The sequence below is a fragment of the Bos indicus genome, chromosome 10, assembly GCF_029378745.1.
Source record: "Bos indicus isolate NIAB-ARS_2022 breed Sahiwal x Tharparkar chromosome 10, NIAB-ARS_B.indTharparkar_mat_pri_1.0, whole genome shotgun sequence".
Lineage (NCBI taxonomy): Eukaryota > Metazoa > Chordata > Mammalia > Artiodactyla > Bovidae > Bos > Bos indicus.
This window is the reverse complement of record NC_091769.1, coordinates 15438069-15462578: the sequence shown is the minus strand read 5'-3', so window position 1 is coordinate 15462578 and position 24510 is coordinate 15438069. Positions and strand designations below refer to the sequence as shown.

The following is a 24510-nucleotide window of genomic DNA, read 5'->3' as shown; positions in this document are numbered from 1 at the left end:
CAGCCTCTCATAACCTCCTGCCTAGACGCTTGGTATGGACGACAAACTGACTCCCTGAACTGGTACTTACATAGCCTCACCTCCTCTTAAATGTGGACCCTGGTGGGAATTCCCTGGTGGTCCAGTGGTTAAGATTCCATACTTTCACTGCCAAGGGTATGGGTTCAAACCCTGGTTGGAGAACTAAGATCCCATAAGTCTTTTTTGGGGGGCATGGCCCCCCAAAAAAGAAAAACAACAACAACAAAAAGCAACAAAAATAAAATAATATGGACCCTGCTGGGAAAAAGAAGAAAGATCACTCCTAATGGCAGGGTGTGACCCAGTCTACCAGATCCTCTTTCCCCTCCACCCCAAGGGCTCTAGACAGGGAGCACCCAAGGACAAGGGCAGGTTCTCTCTCTCTCTTTATATATATGTGTGTGTATATATATATATATATATATATATATATATATATATATATATATATATTGGAGAAGGCAATGGCACCCGACTCCAGTACTCTTGCCTGGAAAATCCTATGGACAGAGGAGCCTGGTAGGCTGCAGTCCATGGGGTCGCTGAGGGTCGGACACGACTGAGCGACTTCACTTTCACTTTTCACTTTCGTGCATTGGAAAAGGAAAGGGCAACCCACTCCAGTGTTCTTGCCTGGAGAATCCCAGGGACGGGGGAGCCTGGTGGGGTCGCACAGAGTCAGACACGACTGAAGTGACTTAGCAGCATATATACATATATATGTTTACTTATTTGGGTGTCTCAGGTCTTAGCTGTGGCATGCCGGATCGTTGTTGCATCATGAGGGATCTTTTGTTGCGGCTCACAGGCTCTCTAGCTGTGGCCTCTTGGTTCAGTACTTGCAGTGGGGGAGCGCACAGGCTTAGCTGCTCCGTGGCATGTGGGGTCTTAGTTCCCGACCAGGGACTGAACTTGAGTCCCCCATGATGCACAGCAGATTCTTAACCACTGGACCACCAGGTTCCTTTGACACAGCAAATATGCCCCTGCAGGGCAGCTGCATTCCTGGTCCCAACAAGGCCCCATACTCAGGTCGCACTTGTTATCATGAGTTCCCATGTCCTGTCTGCTGGGCCAAATCCCAGCCATCCCCAAGGCCCAGTCCACACGTGCTTCTCCTTGAGCCCTGCCCTGCTTCCCCGGTGCCCTGTGCTTTGACCTGGGGGCCCTAGGGACTTCCCAATGCATTGGCTGCCATCGAAGGTCAGCTTCCTCTCGCTGCCCGTGGAACACAGGGTCTGAGTCTGAGTTCTCTCTCTGTGTGTCTGACATCGAGTAGAAGTTTTAGTAAATACATGTTGGGTTTCAATGGATACTTGTTGGAATACTTGCTGAATGGACAGATGGAGAGCTGGAACAGTGGACACCGCGGGAGGCAGATGATGAAGATGATGACAATGATAAAGAATTCCAAGTCCCCTCATGGAGCTCCATCACTCTGCTGGTGGGAAGCCTGAGAAAGGGCATTTAGGAGTCCAGCTGGAGAGGGGCAGGGAACAAAGCCTTGAGGCTCCAACCATTCAGGATTCAAGAATGCTGGTTCCAGGGGGTGGTCCCTCCTTTGGAGAGGAGGGGCTGGGAAGAAGAGGCAAGGGCATTCCCTGACCCATGGTTCTCACATCATTCTGCAACAAATCCCTGCAGTGCACAGGAAGCCAAATTCTTGAAAAACAGAAATGCACCCCCCAGAAATGCACACACACACACACACACACACACCCCCACACAAAGGGGGAGACAGCTGGGCCCCTTGCCAATCAGTAGGTGAGCCTGACCAGGGGAGTTGTCCTGCAGGCCGCATTCTTCCAGGGAACCTGAGGGGAGGGGAGGGAGCACCTGCCTTGCTGGCCCTTTTCCCAGAGGCCTGGACACCGTGACCACCACCCTCTGGTCTGGCCGTGGGCAGCCAGCCACAGGAAGCCAAACACTGATCACTTTACTATGGGCACTGCTCAGCCTCTGACTTCCAGCTTTTGGCCTGTTGTGGCCCTGCTGAGGCCACCAGGTCCAGTTTCAGTTGTCCCAGTCCAAGGGACACTCGCCCAACGTAAGCGTGGTGAATCCCCTCCCAAGGCTGGCAGCTCAGTCTACAAACCCTCTGTTGAGGTTGCACTCTAGTAGCTGCAGCTGAGCCAAAGAGTGGCAGTCAGGCACATAAGAGTCCTCCCTCCAAAGCCCCTGCTCTATGGGGTCCTATGTCTGAGAGCATTGGACTTTGACCGAAATAGGATACATGCCCTGAGGCCTCAGGGAAGATGGGGACATGGACACAGGATGGCAACTGTTCCTTCAGACCTAGTCTCAGCCACCTTAAACAGGGACTGGAAGTGACTAATCCAGAGAAGCGTTTTGTGAAAAGGACTTCGTGGTGGTCCCCTGTCCCCTCCCCTTGAATCTGGTATGGAAGTGACACTACATGACTTCTGAGGCTAGATCCTAAGCTGTCATGACCTTCTGCCTTACTTGCTGGAACACTTGCTCCTGGAGCCCTGAGTCATCATAGAAGAAATGTGGCTACTCAGACTGCCATGCGAGGAAGGCCAAGCCACATGGAGATGTCCTATGTAAATGCTTTCATCCACAGTTCCTGCCGGGCCCAGCCTTTATGTCACCCCAGTCCAGGCACCAGATCTGAGAATGAAGAAACCTCCAGATGATTCCAGCCCCAGCTCCAGGTGTTCAAGTCACCCCGAGTCATTTGTGGTTTCCTAGTAGAGACCCTAGACACTGTAGAACGCAGATGCACTGTCCCTCCGTGCCCTGTCTGGATGCTGACCAACAGAATCCATGCAGCCCCCTTGCTAAACCCTCCACCTACTCTAAAAGCCCAATGTCTGTCTCTACCCTGGAGAGCCAGGGAGGAACTTGGGAGCTCCAGGATGCTTGCGACAGGCTCCTTTTTGTAGCACCCTCCATCATGGGACTCCCTTTCTGCAGCTCTGAATCAATCCACAGTGAGTGGAAGATGTACTGAGCACTATAAAGAATCCTTCTTATGCCCATAGCTCCTGGAAGCATCTTCCATGCCTACCCCCCACGCTCAAGAAAACTGTTCTCTATCTAGAGCCATCAGAGACTGACCAGACATATTGGAGAAAACGGAACCCCATCTTCATTTATGCTCTGGATTTTTCTTGTCTGTTTCAGTTTCAAATACTCTGACCCACTATATCCATGAGCTATCAAAGGATTTCCACACTTTTAGTGTGTCTATATCCGAAGCTGCAGTTTCTACATGGCCTCTTCCACTCAGAAGCAGCTCAAAAATCTTGCAGACTGTGTGCCAGAATTTGGGGTGTGGAAAACGTTTACTTTAAGGAAAGCTACTGATCAACAACTGCTTTGTTCAGTTCAACAGAACATGCTGACAGCCTGCAAAGCCCTGTGCTGGGCACTGTGGGGCCCATCTACACAGTTCTAGATACAGGAATCCCAGAGCTGGAAGGGCCTCGTCCACATTGCCCAATGCAGAGCCCAAAGCCTCCTCACTCTGGCTCTCTGGAGGGCAGTTGGGACAGGTGACCAGTCCCTCCTCCTTGATCCTCCCTTGGCCACACCTCCTCAGTCACTCGAAGCCGTTTCCCCTCCTCAGTCTCAGCCATAGAGAGCCTGGGGCTAAAACGAGTCACTTCTATTTTTACCCAGCCCCCACCCTCCATGGGAATGACTCAGGGAGCTTGGAGTAAATGCCGATGGGCCACCACCTCAGAGATTCTGACTCACTGACCTGCAGGGACGTGCAAGGGACTCTAACGGTACTCACAGGTGTGACCCGCTGCCTCTACTCTTCCCTGCCTGAGGTCATCCAAACTCAGGCATTTAAATACCATCTGCAGGACTTTGCTGGTGGTCCAGTGGTTAAGAATTCATTTGCCAATGCAGGGGACTTGGGTTCAATCCCTGGTCCAGGAAGACCCCACATGCCTCAGGGCAACTAAGCCTGAGCACCACAACTAATGAGCCGACCTGCAGCAACTACTGAAGCCCAGGTGCCCTGGAGCCTGCACTCTGCAACAAGCGAAGCCACTGCAACGAGAAGCCTGAGCACCACCCCAATAGCGTAGCCCAGGCTCACTGCCACCAGAGAAAGCCCGCGTGCAGCTGAGAATAAATAAATATCATCTACATTGATGGCTCTGAAATTTCCACCTGACATCGTTCCTAAGCTTTGGACCCTTCCCTTTAGATTATCAAAGACACCTCTGACCTAATACCTTGGGAACCAACTACTGATTTCTCCCCATCCCAGGCTGCTCAGCCACCAGTGACTCCCAGTCAATGGAACTTTCATTCCACAAGCCTAAGAGCCATCAGTGAATCCCTCCTCTCTCCCTCAGCCCACCTGGAGGTCCTGTCAATTCTCTCTTCCCTTTTCAGTCTCAGAGTACCTGCATTTTCCAAAGAACCTTCACACAGTTATAGCCCTGGAGTGCATAAAACTTTGTATCCAGCCCTCTTCACTTAGTAGAAACAACTTCCCACATGCAGAGCATCGGGTATTACAGTTTTTAATGGCTGCAGAACGCTCCATCAAATAAATGCTGCTTAATTTACTTAGCCAGTCTCATATTGTAAAGCCTTTATTTTGCTCCCAATTTTTGGTTATAAATAATGTTGTGATGAGCATCTTGAGGCACAGAGCCTGTCCCCGACTCTGGATTATTTCCTTTGGACAGATTCCCAGAAGTGGGATTACTAGGTCACAGGATATGGACATTTTAATGGCTTGTGAAGCACATTGCCTAATTGCTCTCCAAAAGGGTGACAGTACTTTTATGCGTCTTTGATGATGGCATGTACAAATCGGAATATGCCACCAAAGACCCAGGACAGTCCTGGCAGCTGGGAGTCTGGAGTTCTTCTTTTTTTTCAAAGACTTCTTAAAAGGTTGCTTAATTTTCTCCTAATTATCAAAGTAATAAATACACAGTGTATGGGTGCTGAGTCAATTCGGTTGTGTCTGACTCTCTGCAGCTCTTTGGATTGTAGCCCACCAGGCTCCCCTGTCCATGGGATTCTCCAGGCAATAATCCTGGAGTGGGTTGCTATGCCCTCCTCCAGAGGATCTTCCCAACCCAGGGATCAAACCCACATCCCTTATGTCTCCTGCATTAGCAGGCGGGTTCTTTACCACTAGCCCCAGCTGGGAAGCCCATAATACCTAGCACACAAAGGCAAAGACAGAAATGTATAATCAGATAAAAGTACCTCTAATTCCACCTTTCCAAAGGGTCTCAGGAGATATGACTTTTGATTGTAGGATGATGAATTTGGGCTGAATTTACACATAAGTGAGGTGGCTGCTCTTTCTTAGTTAATGAGTTAATCTATAAACTCGGCTGCACCAGGTCTTTGTTGCTAGGCAGGTTTTCTCTGGTTGCAGTGAGTGAGGGCTACTCTCCAGTTGTGGTGTGTGGGCATCTCATTGCGGTGGCTTCTCTTGTTGCAAAGCACGGGTTCTAGGGCACGAGGGCTCAGAAGTTGCAGCACGTGGGATCTTCTGGGACCAGGGATTGAACCCGTGTCCCCTGCATTGACAGGTGAATTCTTAACCAATGAACCACCAGGGATGTCCGATGTGGTTTTTTTAAATCATGGCTTTAAAGAGAGAGGGCCCTGGCCTTTCTGGAGTAGTCTGCTGGGAAGGACATTAACATATTCTTGCCACACTGTTAAGTTTAATCACCACTTTTTAAACAACAATAACAAAAAATTAGTTTTTTTACATTCCCGGTGTGAAATCCTGCTTGGGGCAGGCTAGGGATACCGTCAGCAAAGGCATGTCTTTGCCCTCCAGTGACAGGGTCCGCCTCTTGAGTCACATCCAGAGTCATTCAGACACAAGCTTGGTCCTTTCCAGGTGGGGAAGATGGCTCTGGGGTTGGGGGGGAGGCCGGCTATGAAGTGTCAAACTGATTTCCTGACCTTAAGAGCTGGTACTGAAAGTTGCTCTCAAGGAGGTCCTAGAACATTCTGAACAATGGCTGGAGCCCCGGAACACGAGTTGAGAGAAGGGAGACCCCAGAGTGACAGCAATAACAAAACTGCAAAGAGGAAGAGGGACAGCTCGTGTTTGTTACTATACGCCACGCTTGGGGTTAAGTGCTTTACACGCGTAAAATAAACGTAATGCTCACAACGTCACTTGTACAATAAGGAATTACAACAGTTAACTACTTCTTTTTTTGGTATGGACAATTTTTAAAGTCTTTATTGAATTTGTTACAATATTGTTTCTCTTTTATGTCTTGGTTTTTAAGGCCTCAAAGCATGTGGGATCTTAGCTCCTCGACCAGGGATCAAACCCGAACCCCCTGATTGCAGGGCAAAGTCTTAACCACTGAACCCCTAGGGAAGTTCCAACAGTAACTACTATTATTATCATCCTTTACAGATAAGACACTGGGGGATGAGAATGTGTTCAGGACCCCAGCAGTCTGATTCCACAGTCTGGGCTGTCACTCCGCATCTCCTGGTGCACATGTTCCAGGATAAGTCTCCCAAGGAGACCAGCTGCCCCCAGGATTCTGCGAGGGAGAAGTCCTCCCCCTGCCCTGTTCAGCTTGACCCCCCAACTCAGACACAGTGTCCCCACTGTATCAGGTGCTAAGGCTATATCCCAAGAGAAGACCGGATGGTTCAACAGCCTCCTAGTTCTGCAGGCTGGAAGTCCAGGATCAAGGTGCCAGTGGGGTTGGTTTCTGGCGAGAGCTCTCTTCCTGGCTTGCAGACGGTCGCCTTCCCACTGCTTGCCACACACTTGGTGTCTCCTCCTCTTCTTATAAGGGCGTCAGTCCTAAGGATTAGGATCCCACCCTTACTACCTGTTGTTATTGTTGTTCAGTCACTAAGTTGTGTCTGACTCTTTGCAACCCTATGAACTGAAACACTCCCGACTTTTAACCCTAATAACCTCTTTCAAGGCACTATCTTCAAATTTGGTTATGGCTTTAACATATGCATTGCGGGGAGCAGCACAATCAGTTCATAATACCTCACTGTCCTGAGAAACAGACTCCTGACATCTTCCAGATGACCCTGCACTGCCCCGCAGCTCATCCTCCATGCAGGCTCTGCTGTCGTCACACCTCATGTTACCATTGTCAATGAGCAAGCTTTTCCTGACTAGCTTATGATTATGTGGAGGTTGGAGGCAACCTTTACTCACCTGTGCCCACCACCCCATTCATTCATCCAACTCATGCATTCACTCTGTCATCCACCAACTAGTTTAGGAATCACATACTAGGAGCCAGGCCCTGTGTTAGCCCTGGGATTTCAATGGCGCACAGGATACAGTGACAACTCTGCATTCTAATAAGGCCAACCTTCCCACTTCTCTCTCCCACTGTACTCCCCAACCCCAGGCCGTCTGACAGCTCTCACCTCCTGTCCCAAACCCAGCCTGGGCAGGGATTCCTTAACACCTTCCTGCTCAGAGGAAACAGATGGTGTTAATCCAATGGGACAGCCAGCTGTTTCTAGGCAAGGGATCGCAAAGCTGTGTGTTACCTCCCAGAAAATAAAATTATGCATATCCCAACAAGGAAAACAAATGTGTGCTTGCGAGACTTGTACAAGCAGTCCCTTTTGCCCGCAAAACAGGTTTGCTTCCATGAAGACTTTCTATTAGAAAACAGAAAGGAACTGCTTCTTGATGTTCTCAGAGAGGGAGAAGGTGGGCTTTGCTTACCTCACCAAATCTCCCTTCACTGAAGTAGAGAACCATGAAACTCATAGCCACCATCGTTTCCCTAGCAGGGGCAAAGGAGGGGAAACCTCAGCAGACACAACATGGTGGGACGCCCACCAACCGGGGCTATCAGAGCCCTGGGAACTGTGGAGGTGACAGCTGGATCCTATTTAACTTGGTACATGAGAGGGATCTGGGTTTGATCCCTGGGTTGGGAAGATCCCGTGGAGAAGGAACTGGCAATCAACTCCAGTATTTTGGATGGGAAATCCCAAGGACAGAGGAGCCTGGAGGGTTATAGTCCATGGGGTCACAAGAATTGGACACGACTTAGCAACTAAACCACCACCGTAATGGCAAAGAATCTGAAAAAAAAAAAAAAAATTATGTATAATGGAATCACTCTGCTGAATACTGAAAACACTGTAAATCAACTATACACCAATACATCAATTAAAAATAGAAACCATCCAAGTACAAGGCATTGTGTGCCTGGGGTCAGACCCTAATTTGGGCCAAATACCCCAATTACTCCAACACTCTCCTTCCCTTCCCTCATTCCCTTCCACAGCACCAAGTGGCCTTAAATGAAGAAAAAAAAAAAAAAAAAAAAACCTGAAACTATTTTAATTTTTTAATCACACACACAAAAATGCTTGCCAGAGTGGCCTTTGTAAAATCTAAACCTGATATCATTCTCTTGCACAGTGCACATTCGCTCCCTGCCCTCAAATCAAGGCCATGGTCCTTGCAAATTGGATTCTGATGGCCTCCTTGGCTTTGGTCCCACCATGACACACTTATGGCCTCACCATGCTCATTGTCTTTCTGTTCCGCAAAGCCTTTGCTTCTCTCTTCCGGGCCTTTGCACAGGCCCTGCCGCTGTTAACTTTGGTTATTCTTCCTAACTGTCTGCTTGGCCAAGTCCTCTTCCTCCTGGCCTCTGCTTCAGTGCCCTCGAAGTCCCCTGGGCTGCATTAGTTGCTCCTCCCCGGGGTGCCTAACCCCCAACCCATGTGCTACCCTCCTCCTGTAATAGCTGCCCCACCCCCACATCACCCTTGGCTGTAAGCTTCATGCAGACCTGGGCCTCTACCACATTCACCACTTCATCCTCAGGACCTTCTCAAAGGCAGCACCCAGGCAGAGCTCAGGGGGTGCTGCCTGAATGAAAGGGTCCAGTGAGAGGTGGGCCCCTCAACCCCTCAGTGCCCACCCTCCCCACCCAGTCACCGAGGCCAGGGCCTGTGTCTCATCCATTTCTGCATGTCCGGGCCTGCCACAGGGGCTGGCACACAGCAGATGCTCAAGAATGTCTGCTGCACTGAGGGGAGTAGATATGGAGGAGCGAAGAGAAAACTCAGCCTTCTGGGTAGACGCTCAGATCTCTTCTGCTGTTGGCCAGCTGTCCACACACCCACATACCTGCACACCACCCCGGTCTCCTCAATGGAGACCCACACATCACGAGTGCCACTGCCTTACAGGCTGGCTGGGAGGTGTCCTGTCCCTTTTAATTAAAAGTCAGACCGGCAGCCTCCTCCCTACTCATTCTTCTCTCTCCAGGTCATTTCTGAAGACTGAGAATCAGCAGGACAGCTGAGAAGGAGGTGGGGTGGATGTGGAGAAATTGCTGGGTTTGCATCTCTGCCTTCCAACCCTCCTCCCACATAAAACAACTTTTCTGTGGGTGACCAGGCCCAGAGATGGCAGTGCCAGGGGCCTGGGGGCTGAGGGCCAAGCCAGGGCTGTCCCTTGTTACTCTTTTCATTTCCTCAAGTCTTCTTTCCTTTTCCACTCCTTCCCCCACAGGCCCAGTTTTAGGGGATCCCCTTCCTTCCTGCTCAGGTGGGGAAGGCAAAGTGCCTGGCCTGGGGCCACTACCCACAGTTATAGAGGCAGGAGGGTCTCCGATGGTCCTGGGAGCCACATCAACAGAGAAGCTCCCCGATCTGAGCCCTGGGGTGGGATTGAAGGTAGAAAAGGCTGCTAGCAAAGACACCTTTCTCCTTTAAGCTGAGCTTCCTCCAAAGAGGAAGGTGGGTGGGGGCTTACTGTGTTAGAGGAGCTTGTCACCTGGCATGAAGCAAAGCTGGTATGTACTTGGCTAAGTCCACTTCTGGGCCCAGCCTCCCGGAGGCACAAACCAAGCACAGTGGCAAAACAGGGCTGGGAGAGAGGCAGACATTCCAGGAAGGCCTCCTGGAGGAGGTGGCATTTGAGTCAGGCCTCCAAGGGGAAGTGTAACCTCCACATTTTAGAAAGATTTGCAAAGCAAACAGCACTTAAACCACTGGAATTATGTGCGTGTGTGTGTTTTAGATGAAAGGTATTTGTTTGTCAGGGAAGGGAAACCCCTGGCCTGTAATGAGGCTGTAGGATCATGTGTGAGTATATTTTATCCCTGCAGCACTGGGAGGAATTATGGACCACATCACAGGGGGCTGGGCGGCTCCTACAGAGGCTGCTTCCATCACCTCTCCTCAGCCCAGGTCCTTTCTGGAGGGGCCCCTGCCAAGCAGCAGGGACAGCAGCAATCCACACAGAGAGGAGGGAGGGGGACCCTTGAGCCAGTCTCCAAGGATGCAGTTCATTAGGACGCATCCTCTGTTGCCATGGTGATCCCCAGCCCACAGAGCCAAGCTAATAGTTCCTGGATTCACTCAGGCCTTGAGCACAATTAGACAAGATGAATTTTCGAGTTGGAGTATAATGAGACCCGGACGTCCGGAAAGCATATGGCAGCCTCCCAGGGGACAGCGGAGCCCCGGGAGAGCACACTCCTGTCACAAGGTCACCAGGCCATTGCCTCTCTTGGGCAGGAGGTCTGGGAGGCATTGGGGAGCACTTCCCTTCCTTTAGAATTCTTCAAGGACAGCACAGCCTCTGTCTGAGCAGCACTGGGGGATGGGAGAAGGGAAAAATAAGCTTTCCATATCTGTCCCCAGCCCTTCAGGGGACAGGTTTGGGAGGCTTTATTCTGCATCCTCTGATAAATTTGCCAACAAACACATCTCACATGGCTGCAGCTGTGCTGTACGCACAGAATAGACCCTCGTATCCATGCAAAAACATAAGATATGTCATTCAAAATTCTCTACTGGAACATACACGGGGCCAGCACGAGAAACACATCATGGGGTTTGGGGCACCACATGCTACTCCTCACTCAGGGCACAGGGCTTACCCTCTGGCAGGGGAGACAGGTGTGTTCAGCCAGAACCATTTCAACACAGCAGTGACATGAGGATGGAGTCTGGAGTGAGGAGAGATCAGAGAAGGCTTCCTGGAGTAGGTGACATTTTGGCTGGGCCTTGAAAGCAGGGATCAAGAGATCATTTGAGTAGAGACAAAGCAGAAAAGCACAAGTTGAGTTTGGGGCAGCTAGCAGACCAGAGTGGCTGGAGGGCAGGGTCAGGGCAGGGGGAAGCTTGATAGGACCCCACTCCATGCTCCCCTAATCCAGCCCCAGGCCCTCTTTGGGCCTGAACCGAGGACAGGCTCCCAGCGAGGCAGCCCAGGTTTCATCCCTATCAGCTTTCCTCTAGCAGCATCATCACCCTTCCAGGCCATCAGAAGTTCTGGTCAGAATCAAAACTCTTTTCTGACAAGTGTCCTGCACAAACCCCTCAGTGTTCTAAACACAGGCCAGCCCCTTGGTGCCCAGCAGAGAGAAAGGAAGGGAGAGGGGAGAGTTATGGTTTGCTGTAGGATCAGAAGTAGGGAGGAAGGATTTGGGGAGAGAAGACAGCTGCAGAGAGAGGCAACCCGGGTGTGGCAGGCTCCGGGGAGGAATGCTTACCAGGGACTTTCTCTCTAGGGTACCAAGCTCCCCGGGATTCTTAAAGGTTCAGGCTTTTTAGAAGGCAGGGCTACTCTCCTGAGAAAGTAGGAGCTTTCTCTAATACAGCTCTCCTGGATCACCACCTTTGGATCAATATTTTTCCCAGGAGGTTGCTATTAGCAAAAATCACTGACCCTGCATGATAAAGAAGCAGAGATGAAAAAGCTTCCTGTTGGTTCTCTGTCTCTCTCCTCCAACCCCACTTCCAATCTCTCTGGCCAGGAACCCAGCTCAGTTCCCCAATTCTGGCTGGCTGCCACCCCTTTTCTCCCGGGGCTGCCCATAGAGCCCAAAGCACTGAACTTCAGCCTCTGAGAGATCTGATTTTCTAAATCCGAAAATGCTGTCCAAGCCAAGGCTGGCGAACAAGGGAGATGGTCTGGTTGAGGGGGGCTGGACCTGGGACACAGAACTGCTGACCGGAGCGGCCTCCTCCTGGGTTTCTCAGGCACCCCTGCTCCCCTACTGACTTCCACCTCTTAGGAGCCTCCAGGGACTCAACAAGCTCCAAAACCTCACCTCGAGTCCTGTCTCCCCTCCAGCCCTCACTGTTCCACTTGGCCGGCTCAGGCCTCTTGCTTGGACCATCACAACGGCCCCCAAGGGTCTTGGGCCCCCAGGGGAGGAGCAGGGACCGCGTCAGAGCCGGGACGGAATGTTGGCCCATGCCCCTCTGTCCTAGGTCACCTCAGTGACTCTAGAGAGGCCTCTGTGTTCCATAGCAACGAAAGGGCTTTTTGTTTGGTCCTTTTTTTAAATGGGACGGAAACAATTCAGGGAGAAGCTATTGGTAAAATGCAATGCTTCTGAGGGACTAAAGAGCCAGGCAATTAGAGGCATGGGCTCCGGGCTGCATGAAGGTTGGGACAGAATCTTGGCTCTGTCTCGGTTTACAAGTGTGTGATCTTGGGCATATTACTTAACCCCTCTGGGCTTCAGTATCTTCATCCACAAAATGGACATAACAGTAGCACCTGCCCCCCGCCCCCATCCCTGTGCCTCACAGACGGTTGAGAGGATGACATAATATGCATGTAAAACAGCACAGTCCCTGGATCGTGGTTGGCACTAAGCAAACACCTCTCCTTAGTATTTTGTTACTGGTGAACTCCAGTCCTACAGCATCTCCCTTGCCACTCAAACCTGGGCCAGCCCAGAACAGACATGCCCAGCAGCCAGTAGAGCATCAGTACCACTTTGCTTGGTCGTTCCTCCTTGACCCGGGAAGGCAGGGCCTCTTAACTGCTCTTTGGTTTTACTTAATTTGAAGTGAGCTGTACACCAATTCCCCACAGGAAAAAATAAATATGCTTCTGCTCAAAATACTAATGAGGTTGGAGGCAAGGTGAGGCTGGCAGGGGAGGGTGGCCTCTGAGGACTTCCTCCAAGTCCTGCAGGCCCCTCGGGAGGATTCGGCCCACTTTGGAGCACCCTTGAGAAGTCAGGGGCGATGGGAAGCTCTGGTTTCGCTTCACAAGCCCCAGATCAAGGCTAAGCTAGCTCAGGGACCCAGGGGAGGGGTGTGGGAAGCCCACCACGGTGATGCCCATGGATTTGTGATCCAGCACTTCTCTGGGGGCACTTTAGGAACAACCTGGCTGTCTTCCTCTCCTCATAACCAGCCCCCAAGGCCTGGAGATTCCTCTTCCCATTCCCACTGTCTCTGCCCCGGTTCAGACCCTCACCATTGCCCAGACTTCAGCCTTTCCCCGTCCTGCCCGTCCTCCCCTGAGTGGTCACGCTCATTTAGTCAGTCAACAAACAGTGAGCAGGAAGCCCGTGCCAGCAGGAGGGAGGCAGGAGGACTCGGGGGGACCCAGGCCCAGCTTCACCCTCCTTTCTGACCTCCCCCCTCACACTTCCCTAGACAAAAGCCTCACAGCTATGCCTTGAGTGGAAGAAGGCAATGGCACCCCACTCCAGTACTCTTGCCTAGAAAATCCCATGGACGGAGGAGCCTGGTAGGCTGCAGTCCATGGGGTCGCTGAGTCAGACACGACTGAGCGACTTCACTTTCACTTTTCACTTTTATGCATTGGAGAAGGAAATGGCAACCCACTCCAGTGCTCTTGCCTGGAGAATCCCAGGGACGGCAGGGCCTGGTGGGCTGCCGTCTATGGGGTCACACAGAGTCGGACACGACTGAAGCGACTTAGCAGCAGCAGCAGCATGCCTTGAGTGGAGGGCAGCCCCTCCTCAGAGCCTGTGCTGTGCTTAGTCGCTCAGGCGTGTCCAACTCTTTGAGACCTCAAGGACTATCGCCTGCCAGGTTTCTCTGTCCAGAGGGATTCTCCAGGCAAGAATACAGGAGTGGGTTGCATGCCCTCCTCCAGGGAATCTTCCCAACCCAAGGATCGAACCCATGTCTCCCGCATTGCAGGTGGATTCTTTACCATCTGAGCCACGAGAGAAGCCCCCTCAGAGCCTAGGAACTTTCTGTTCTCTCAGCCAGAAAGATCTTCCCAGATTCCACGTGGCTCCTCCTCCCCTCCTTCCACCCTGGGCCCTCATGTCCCCTTTGCAGAGCTGCTCTGTCTAAAGCAGTCCCTCCCATCGCTCTGCCCCCTGACCCCACTGCACTTTTCTTCATAGCATTTCCTACCACCTGACACCCTAATATCTGTGTATTTGTGTTCTGTCCTGTGTCCCCGCCCTCCAGGGCCAGTGCCCTGAGGGCAGGGATGTTTTTCAGTTTCGATCACCTATGTGGATGTGTCCCACCATCTAGAACGGTGGCTGGCACAGTACGTGCTTAATGGATGTTTACTGTTGTGGAATCTAAGCACTTGATCACGTCTCTTTCCCATGTGCAACTCATGCACAACTCACCATGGCCTCCAGCTTTGCCTCCCCTCCCCACCTTCCCAGCTCCTGACCCTCCATGCTCCAACCTCCCTGGATAACCCGGAAGCTCTCGAACATCTCATCTCAGGAGTGAGCCTGCTTTGTTTGTATTCATGCTGCGCCTCCTCTCCTCCACCCTTTCCCAAATCCTACTCAACCTTCAAAGTCAGACTCACACACCACCTCCCCTCAGAAGCCTTGTTCAGTCTCCCAGGGCTCTGTGGCTTTCAGGACCTGCTTTCAGCACTGCCCCATGCCCTCCTTCAGTGTCTGTGTCTGCCTCCCAGGCAGAAGTCAACTTCCTTAAAGGCTGGGGAGATGGGTCCCTTCTGTGCATCCCCAGCCCACACAGTGCCTGGCATGATCAGGTGCTTAGCGGATGGTCATTTGTATTAAGATTCAGATTGTTCTAATGATAATAACTGTTATTAACTACTATCTCTTTACAAGGTCCACCATGGGAGACAGAACAACAAGCCAGCCCCAGAGCTGAGAACAGAAGCCCAGCCTCAGGGGCCAAACTAAGGGCAGGGATCCAGGTTCCCTGAGTGTGGACAGCAGATAATCTGAGGCCAGCCACGAGGCTCGGGCATGGAGCCACAGACTTCCACATCTGAAGACAAGGCTGGTCCCACTGTCAGGAGGAATTGCTGCCTGCAACTCCCAGGGGATGTAAACCGGACACCCCCGTCCCTTTCCTGGGAGGAAATCCTGCCAGCATTCTCAGGGACGTGGGACAGCAGGGCTGATCTGAGGAGGAAGGGTGGAGGGGGCCAAAGGATGGGCCTGGGTCCTAGAGCCCTCCCGCTAGCCTGACCCCATGGGCCACAGCTGAGGCCACCAACGGCCCTCAGTCCTGCTCCTGGCCAGCTCTCTGGCCTGGAACACTGAATAGCTGGGACTTTTGCACAGCACAATGCTCCCTATACCCCTTTCTACCTCTTCACTGCTTCAGAGCAAGCCCACTCCACAGCTCAGCTGACTCTCCAAACACTGTCAAGGGCCAAATAGGATTGATACCCCCAGAGAGGTTAAGCAACTTGCATAAGGTCACACAGCATGTTGAGGCAAAGCCCAGAATAAAAACTAGGCTGAGATTTGGAGTCACCAGGAAAGCAAGTGCTGAAGGCCTTTCTTGGGCTGGAGGCAGGAGGTTGACAGGGCTTCATCACCTCCAGAAATCCTATCCCACCTTCTTTTGCAAGTACACAGTCTGGCTTCAAACCCCAAGAAATTCCATCTCTGCTCACTGGTTCTCAGACTCAGGAAGTGGCCTATTCCCCGTGACTTCTTCCCTGGAGGATGCATTAAACAAACAGAGACCCTTTCTCATTTTTCTCCATAAATATTTCAGGAGACTTAAGAAACAAACAGATCTGTGTTTGATCTCCTGGCTACTCAGAAATGGGGGCTCCTCTATCCCAGGCAGGACCATCAAACCGTCCCCAGGGATTACAGTGTCCACCAGGCTGTGGGGAAGGCAAGATGGTGGGGACAGCCACCTTCCTACAGTCTCCAGGCTCACCTGGGTCAGGGAACCTGATGGGAGCTGGGCGCAGAGCCCAGTTTTTACCAGAAACGCCCCTCCCCTCGCTGTCTGCCATTCCTAGAAATTCTTCCCCTCGCGTTTGCCATTCCTTTGCTCAGAATCTGTTATTTTGGGGGACACTTCAATCACTGCTGCCCAAGACCACACCACAGGGGACATGGGGTTCCACACAGACAGGCACCACCTACGGGGACGGGGACGCAGAGCCTCTCAGAGCAGGTGAACCACAGTCCAGCTGGAGACCGCGGCAGCTTAGCAGGCCAGTTTCCCCTTAAGACTTCCCTAAAGTCCTTTTGTTTATTGATTCAAATGTTCATGGAGGACATTATTCTTGGACCCAGAACATTCAGCGGCTCCCCATTGCTGACAGGATTCTGACTTCTCAGACTGTCATTTCCCGTGCTTCCCAGCCCCCCGACCCGAGGCTCTGCACTCCAGTTGAGCTGGCTCCTCCTTTTCCCCCACTAGTCTTTCCCTCTCCTAAACGCTGTTCTGCCTGTGCCTTTTCTCCCCTCTCGTCCTCTTCTCTCGCCCTTCTCAGGGTGGTGCACGTGCCAACTCCTCCGTGAAGCCCTTCTGGATCATCCCACCGCACAGTGACCCCGCCACTCCCCCGAGCTCCTTCGTGGTTCGCTGCCCACACTGCCTCCCCAGGGACAGCTCCTGTGACACGCTCACGTGTGAGGGCTTATCATTTCATTTCAGTTACAAGTGTCTACAGAGCCAGGCTCTAGCTTCTGTTTCAGCCAGGGGTCTGAGGATGAGAGCTGAATCTGGATAGGTCTCCTCCAGCAGGACACACGGCTCTGAAGAAATCTTGATGCCCAGACCCTAACTCCCAGAGAATCCGATTCTGTTGTTCTGGGGGTGGGGGAGTAGGGAGGACCAACTACATAATCTGGTCCTCTTGATTAAAAATTATAATGAATTTCAAGACAGGATCAGCAGAAGATTAAATCGGGCACTGCACAGGTCACACAGCTGTTGATACGGACCCTGAGGAAAAGCATATAAACCTCCCCAGGTGATCTGCAGCCAGCAGGAGAATCACCGCTAATGACAACGAGGAGCCACTGAAGGTTCTGCACCTCTGAGCTCCCAAGACAGTGCATGCATCTGTGTGTCCTTCACCCCTGCGAGCCCGGGCTGCCTGGGGCCCAAGCAAATATTTGTAGAGTGAATGAATATATGAATGGATGGAGAGAGATGGAGCTTGAGCCAGAAAGCTGAGAAAGGATCTTTTTTCCATTAAAAAGTAAATGTATTAAATATTAATGTTTTATTATTAATAAATAGGATATTTTCTATAATAAAACCAAGCATTAATATTTTAACATTCACATATCCAGCATGCCTGTAGTATGAAAATCTGAAGTGTTCAGCTTGAAAATTTTTTACACATTCACCTAACCACCATTTCAGAAGGTTCTCTTGTGCCCTATCCCAGTTAATTCTACTCCTCATCCCCAACCAGCTTAGCACTCAAAACTAGATAGAATTTTCATCAAAGAAGGGCTCTCTTGGACTTTCCTGGTGGTACAGTGGCTAAGACTGTGCTTCCAATGCAAGCGGCACAGGTTCAATCCGTGGTCAGGGAACTAAAATCCTATATGCAACGTACTATGGCCAAAAAAAAAAAAAAAGAAGGGCTATCTGGCAGAAGCAGCACTGGGGAGGGTGTATTAAAAAGACAAGGAAGAGGCTGACTCATACAATTCCCTTCATTGTGTGCCGAGGACTGATATTTATACCAAATGGGAGGGGGCAGGTACAAAGGCTCAGATAGGCTGAGCCAGAGGCACAGAGCAAATTGGTGGCAGAGCTGAGATTCCAACTCTGGTCCTCAACCTCTGAATTTCATAAACTTGCCACAACCCTTGGCAGTCTGGAGTGAGGTGTGTGTGCATGTATGTGTGTACTGGAGAACACAGCTCGGGAGGAGACTCTGGCTGCAGGGTCTGAGAAAGCTGGGGGAGGCAGGCTGAGCAGGGCCTAGTTCTGGGCATAAGCACACCTGTAGGCTCACTCTTGCACCTGGACTTGGACTAGGTGACACTCCCCTAAGCTAGTTTAGGAAAACTGAGTCCCAACCAGAGGGGATCGACCCAAGGTCATACACTGTCAGAGCTGGGGCATAATTAAGCAGGGGGCTTCAAAATCGCATTTCAGAGGTCTGTTCACCAGGCCAAATGCACATCTTCCTAGAAAGGCTTTGGGCCCCTCTGCTCCACCACCCCAGAGAAGGCAATGGCACCCCACTCCAGTACTCTTGCCTGGAAAAATCCCATGGATGGAGGAGCCTGGTGGGCTGCAGTCCATGGGGTCGCTAAGAGTCGGACAAGACTCAGGGACTTCGCTTTCACTTTTCCCTTTCATGCATTGGAGAAGGCAATGGCAACCCACTCCAGTGTTCTTGCCTGGAGAATCTCAGGGACGAGGGAGCCTCGTGGGCTGCCGTCTATGTGGTCGCACAGAGTCGGACACGACTGAAGCGACTTAGCAGCAGCAGCAGCAGCTCCACCACCCTCATCCCATCTTCTCAAGCTCAGATCCAACCTCCCTGGCAGCCCTAGGCAGATGGGAAAGGCCAGTAACCTACAGTGGTCCTAGCCAGGGGCATCTGCCTGGGGAAGAGAGGGGCATGTGTAGTACTCACCCGGGTACAGGGAGATGCCAGTAGGAACTCTGGGATGGGGGCCTGGAACTTTCACTCCTACCTCATGACACATGGACTTTGTGAATCTCCAATCACTGAAATGCCTCCCGGGCAACATGGGTTGGGCGGGATCATCTAAAGTGCAAGTCGAACCCTGTCACTCCCCTGCTTAAAACCCTCTGGGGGCTCCTAGCACCATCAGGGTGAAGCTCACCCTCCTTGGCCGGGCAGCTCTGCTCCCCCAGCTCCTCCTGTCTCCCAGTCTGTTCATCACTCGCCGTTCTACCCTTTCCCACCCAGCAGCATCCAACTCTCATCTCTCTTGGAATGAGCCAAACCCGCAGCTCTCTCCAAGCCTTTGTTCACATCTGGAATGCCTTCCCCTCCTCTTTACCTGCCTCTGCTTAACTCATCCTTGATGACTGAGACGAGACCTCTTCCTCCAGCAACCTTCCTTGACCCCTGCCCCATCCCCATGGCTTCAGAGGTGTGTGCACACATCTCTGCTCCCCACACACCAGCCTCTTTCCCCTTATCTCTGCAGCCATGTGTCCTTCTGAGCCACCATCTGCCCCATGAGACTGACCTCCCTCAAGGAGGGGCAGCCTGAGTTTATCCCTGCAAGCTCAGTTCCTGGAACTTTGGCCTTGGTACCCAGGTGCTCAGCAAATGTTTTCTGAGTGAATCCAAGGCCTCATTTTACCTGCATTAAGGGTGAGGGGTGGGGATTGTGGTCAGTGGTCAAGGCAGCAGGGAAGCCAGGGTGGAGAGGTGCATAGAATAAGGCTGGTCATCCTCTTCACTCCTGTTCCCTGGGCAAAACTGGTTCGTGGTAATCAGCTCTCCCCGGCCTTGCCTTCCCCCTCAGGAACCACTCCTGAGTCTTTTTTTAAAAATTTATTTGTTTACCTTTGGCCATGCTGGGTCTTTGTTGCTGCACATGGGCTTTCTGTTTTGCAGAGAGTGGGGGCTACTCTTCATTGCAGTGCCTGGGCTTCTCATTGCAGTGGCTTCTCTTGTTGCAGAGCCCGGGCTTTAGAGCACAGGCTCAGTGGCTGTGGCACACAGACTTAGTTTCCCGACGGCATGTGGAATCTTCCCAGACCAGGGATCAAACCCGTGTCTCCTGCATTGGCAGGCGAACTTTTTTAACTACTGGACCACCAGGGAAGTCCTCTCCTGAGCCTTATTACTTAGGGTCTTGCTATCAGCAAGCTAAGGCATTACCCTTCCCAGGGGAAGTTCTATTTTAATAACATCTCAAAGGCCCAGCGGCACTGAGTTCTATAGAGGCTTCTGGGCATGGTGATTGGGAGGGTCTTCTTTAAAAAGCAACCACACAGCACAATCAGTTTCTGTGTATCCACGGGGCTCTGTAATCAGATGTACCAGGTTCAGATCCCAGCTTCCCCGCTGTGTGCACCAGCGTGAGTGCCTCCCTCTCTGGGGCTCAGTTTCCCCTCCTGTAAGGCGGGGATAGGGGGAGAGGGCAGGACCGGAAGGGAACGGATGTGCGCTGGCTGCATGAATGGTGGGCGCAGCAGAGCAGTGCCCCTCCCACTGCTTCTCTACAGCAAAGGCCCACAGAGCTCGCAGCTCCCTCGTTCCCTCGGCCAGCCCCAGCACTCTGGCCCTCTGGGGCCTGCAGAGGGATGGCTTTGTTTGTGGCTCCTGAGCCCCCCTCTTCTTCCCTCCACCCACTCTCCCTTCTTCCTTCTCTCCCTCCCTCCAAGTGAGAGTTCCAGGGAAAACTTTGTCTGGAGACTTCTCAAGCCAGTGATAAGGTCTAGCCAGAGGAAAGCTCTTAGCAACCCAGACTCCCAACCCAGAGGCCCTTCTAATGGTTTCAGAGAAACAAAGGAGAGAAAGATTGCCTGCAGCCCTGCGTGCCAGGAGGGCCAGCTTCCAGGAGGGAGAGTGGGGTTCTCGCGCCGCTGTGCAGGCAAAGGTGGCGGCCTGGCATGAAGGACACGTGGGCCACCAGATCTGGGTAATTACAGCCCCACAGCCCAGCAGCAAGAGCCTCAGAAGTCGCTCCTTCTGCCATGGCCATGAGTCGGCCCTGGGGCAGGCCATTCCTGGTTGGTTACTTGAGAAGCCAAGCTTTTCCAGTCAGGCGCCCCTTGCCAGCTAGGCTAAGTTCGCAAAGTCTCCTTTCTGGAATTTTCCCCCATGCCCACTTTTCAATCAGTCCTTGGCCTGATTTCTAGTAGAAGCCTAGAAAAACCCAGTGTACTGAAGCTCATCCAACCTGAGCCTGCAACTAATTGGAGGGAGCCCTAGATCTGGCTCATGCACTTGTGCCCCTTTGGGTAAACCTTCTGGGGCCTCAATTTTCTCCTCTGTAATGGAGGAGTCCATTACATCTCTTTAGATTTCCTTCTAGCTCTAGCAGTGCGTGGATCTCTAGGAGTAAAGATTTAGTCCAGCAGCAACAACCAGGGAACTGTCTAGGATTGTTTCAAATTCTGCCCAATCTTGTCTTTACACCAGGTACCCCGAAGTCTATATCACACCTTTTCTAATGTGCATAGACAGCCCTGGGATGAGCACTGTGAAATGTACTAAAAAGAATCAAGTGTAATCCCTGGTTTCAGCAAGCTCACAATTGAGTCAAGGTTCATCTTCCTAAAACAATCAGCAAACGACATAGCATGTTAAGCTTTTATTTGCATCTCGTGCAGCGGAGACTGGGTGCTACAGGAGCTCCTGGGACAGAGAAATGAACGTGGTTTAGACCCTGGAGGCTCAGATGGTAAAGAATCTGCCTGCAATGTAGGAAGCCCGGGTTCGATCCCTGGGCCAGGAAGATCCCCTGGAGAAAGAAATGGCAACCCACTCTAGTATTCTTCCCTGGGAAACTCCATGCACAGACCTGGCAGGCTACATTTCATGGGGTCGCTAAGAGTCGGACACGACTGAGCGACTCGCACTTGTAGACCCCGAAAAGGCCAGTTTAACAGGACAACTCAGGTCCTGAAAGAGACTCAATGCACAACAATTTTAGTTTGTCCTCTGATATAATAATGACTAAGGCAGGAAGGTAGACCCCTGAGCTTTAGAGGACAGATCTGTGATAATAAAAAGTTATCAGATGGTCCTTCAGATATACAGATATACAGAAATCCCCTTTCCCAGAATTCCAAATTTATCAGAATCCCAAATTTCCCCAAGCATTCCTGTGAACTGATCTTTCACCTGAAAGTCGGCAGGGCAGGCAGCAACAGTATTATCTTCCTTAAGTTAAAGGGAAAAAACCCCAGGAACTAAATCCTTTTGTCCCCACCCACCAACACTTTTGTTTTTAGCTGTTCCATATCTTAGAAACTCTGCCAGATCATAAAGCTGTTAGTTCTGAAATCACACTTAAGGTGCTTAAACTGTCTGGCATAAGTGCTTCATGCTACTAGAACATACTCCTTTCCCTAAACCCAGAAGAAAAGCATCCTGAGCCACAAGGAAATAAGGATGCGCCTAGAGCCAAGGTCAAGGTCACGTGCCACTGGGGATGGGACAGGGTCTCTCTGCCCAGAGACCCATCCTCCCCTGCCTTCCACAGGGAGCTCAGACCTGCAGGGAGCCAGGATGATACAGATCAAGGTATGGATGCTTTATTTGGCTTACTTTTCAAATGAAAGCAGGACACCCAATTTTTACAGCCAGATTATTTGTCCCGAGCATATCAAAACAGCCAAAAAAGACAGAACAGGAAGAGAGAAAAACAACTTTTTATCTGTATCCAACAAGCCTGATGAAGTGAAAACAGAGGCCGTTTGGAAGATATGAACTTGGCTCTTTCACACCAGCAGAGTATGAATCAATTCTTTTAAAACTATATTTTTATTTATTTATTCGGCTGAGCTAGGTCTTAGTTGCGGCATGTGTGATCTTCACTGTGGCATGCGGGACCTCTGGTTGCAGCATGTGGGATCTAGTTTCCTGACCAGGGATTGAACCCAAACCCCCTGAACTGGGAGCACAGAGTCTTAGCCACTGGACCAGCAGGGAAGTCCTTGAATCAGTTCTGAAGCCAGGACAGCAGGGGAGAAGTGGGTTATCTATTGGAAGCAACTGCCAAACTCTGAAGGCCATGAAATGCTGGTAATGCGGGGGACGGGAGAGAGATCGTATCAGACACAAAACAAAAAACCCCATACATGACATCTATGAGAGCCTCACTTACACGTTACAGCATCCTAGTAAGGCTGAGTCCTAATTCCATTTTCAAAGATGAGAAAATAGAGGCTCGGAGATGTTGAGGACTGGTCCAGGGTCACATAGTAAAGAAAGGAGGCAAGAGCAAGCCTGGGTCTTCTGCCTTCAGGCCCCTGCTCTGGCCCCATGTTTTGGGGTCATTCCAGCCTGATTGAGGGGCAAAACAGAAGCCTAGGAGGCAGGCTCAACCTTTCCCAGCTTTGGGACCCTAGTAAATTACCTCCCTGCCCTCTGCGGGCCTGTTTCTGTTACTATAGAAATGGAAATGATAATAGCACAGAGCTCAGAGATAATCAGGAAGATTAAATGAATAAATACATATGAAACACTTTTTATGTGCCTGGGACATAAACTAAGCACCCTAAAAGGGTAAGCTACTTCTGTTGTTTATTTTACTGTCAGTTCCTTGAAAGCAGGGACTTACCAACTGGTAAAAGGCTAGGAACAGCCTAATAATAAATGCATATTTATTAAGATTAGGAGTCATTCTCATATTCCTAGAAAGTGTGAAGTTCATGGAGGCAGAGGCCTGGACCAGATGACCTCAGATGGCTTGGGAGTTAAACCCTGAGCATGGGGGCTTCTTCCCAGGGTTTAGTGTGAGCACCACCCAGAGGCAGCCTCCCCATATTCCCATCTCTGGGCAGCCAGAGCCTCCCACCTTGTCACCATCTGTCTCACTCGGGGCGAGTTTAAGCCTGTGGCGAATGTCACCTTCTCCGAGCTCGGGCAGGGCAAAAACCAAAATGCAGACACTCAATAGACTTTGAACATTAAAAGTTCTGGATCGGTCCCTACGGAGTTACTTTAAAGACCAATGCCCAACAGATGATTAGAAAGATTTAAAGAACAAAAGTGGTCATGATCAGGCCCAGTAAAAATGTAAGGTGGAAATTTTTCTGCCAGAGCAAAGTTTCCTTTTGAAAAAATAAATGACCCCTCCCCAGAGCTGCCTGATAGCCAGGAGGGGCATTGCCCTCCCTTAGGGGGCCTGGGGAGGCCTGGGAGGGCAGCAGAGGGCTGGGCAATTGCACTTGGCACTTCCACACCCCTCAGGTCAGTTTAAGAAGTTGCCCAGGGAGGGACTTCCCTAGCAGTCCACTGACTAGGGCTCTGTGCTTCCCATGCAGGGGGCACGAGTTCACTCCCTGGTCCCCTGCAAGCCATGTGGTGTAGGAAAAATAGAAAAACGAAGTGGGATAAAGCATCTTCAAGCCGCAGGGAGGAAGAAGAAGAGTACCAAGGTCAGGAAGCCCAAGTCGCCATTCCGCCCAATGGGTGATCTTTTGCAGCGTATTTAGCCTCTCTGTGCCTGTTTCCTCATCTGTAAAGTGGAAATAATGACAGTGATCTAGACCATGAAGTCTCTCTGATGGTTAAATGAGCTGGGCTGAGCCCTCACCCATGCCTGGCATGCAGGAAGCGACCCTGAAGAGCTGTTTTTGACTCCAGGCATCTGCCGGTTATCTCTCCCCCGCTCCCCATGTATGTCACCTGCTACCTCCTACTCGGCCTACATGATTCAGCTAACAGCCCCTCCTGAGCCCCCTGACTAGGCAGGCCCACTGTTACTATTCCCAGAGTTCCCTGCTCATTTCATAACACTCCAGGATACTCATTGTCAGCATTTGTTTAATCTTCTGTCTGCCTGACGTTAATAGCTGACAACAACTGCCAGGCATGTGGTA

At 51.3% G+C, this 24510-nt stretch overlaps 1 protein-coding gene across 3 annotated transcripts in view; it reads right to left on the bottom strand.

Moving 5' to 3' along the window:
- Positions 1-24510, bottom strand: part of CORO2B (coronin 2B) — a 148457-nt gene that overhangs the window by 115779 nt on the left and 8168 nt on the right. The window contains exon 1 of one of the 3 annotated variants that reach the window (XM_070796976.1): positions 10902-11006. The exons of the other annotated variants lie outside the window; for them this stretch is intronic. Within the exon in view, the coding sequence (XP_070653077.1) occupies positions 10902-10940 (39 nt within the window). The 5' untranslated portion in view covers positions 10941-11006. Of the gene's footprint in view, positions 1-10901; positions 11007-24510 lie in introns of those variants that run through there. 3 annotated transcript variants of the gene reach the window in all.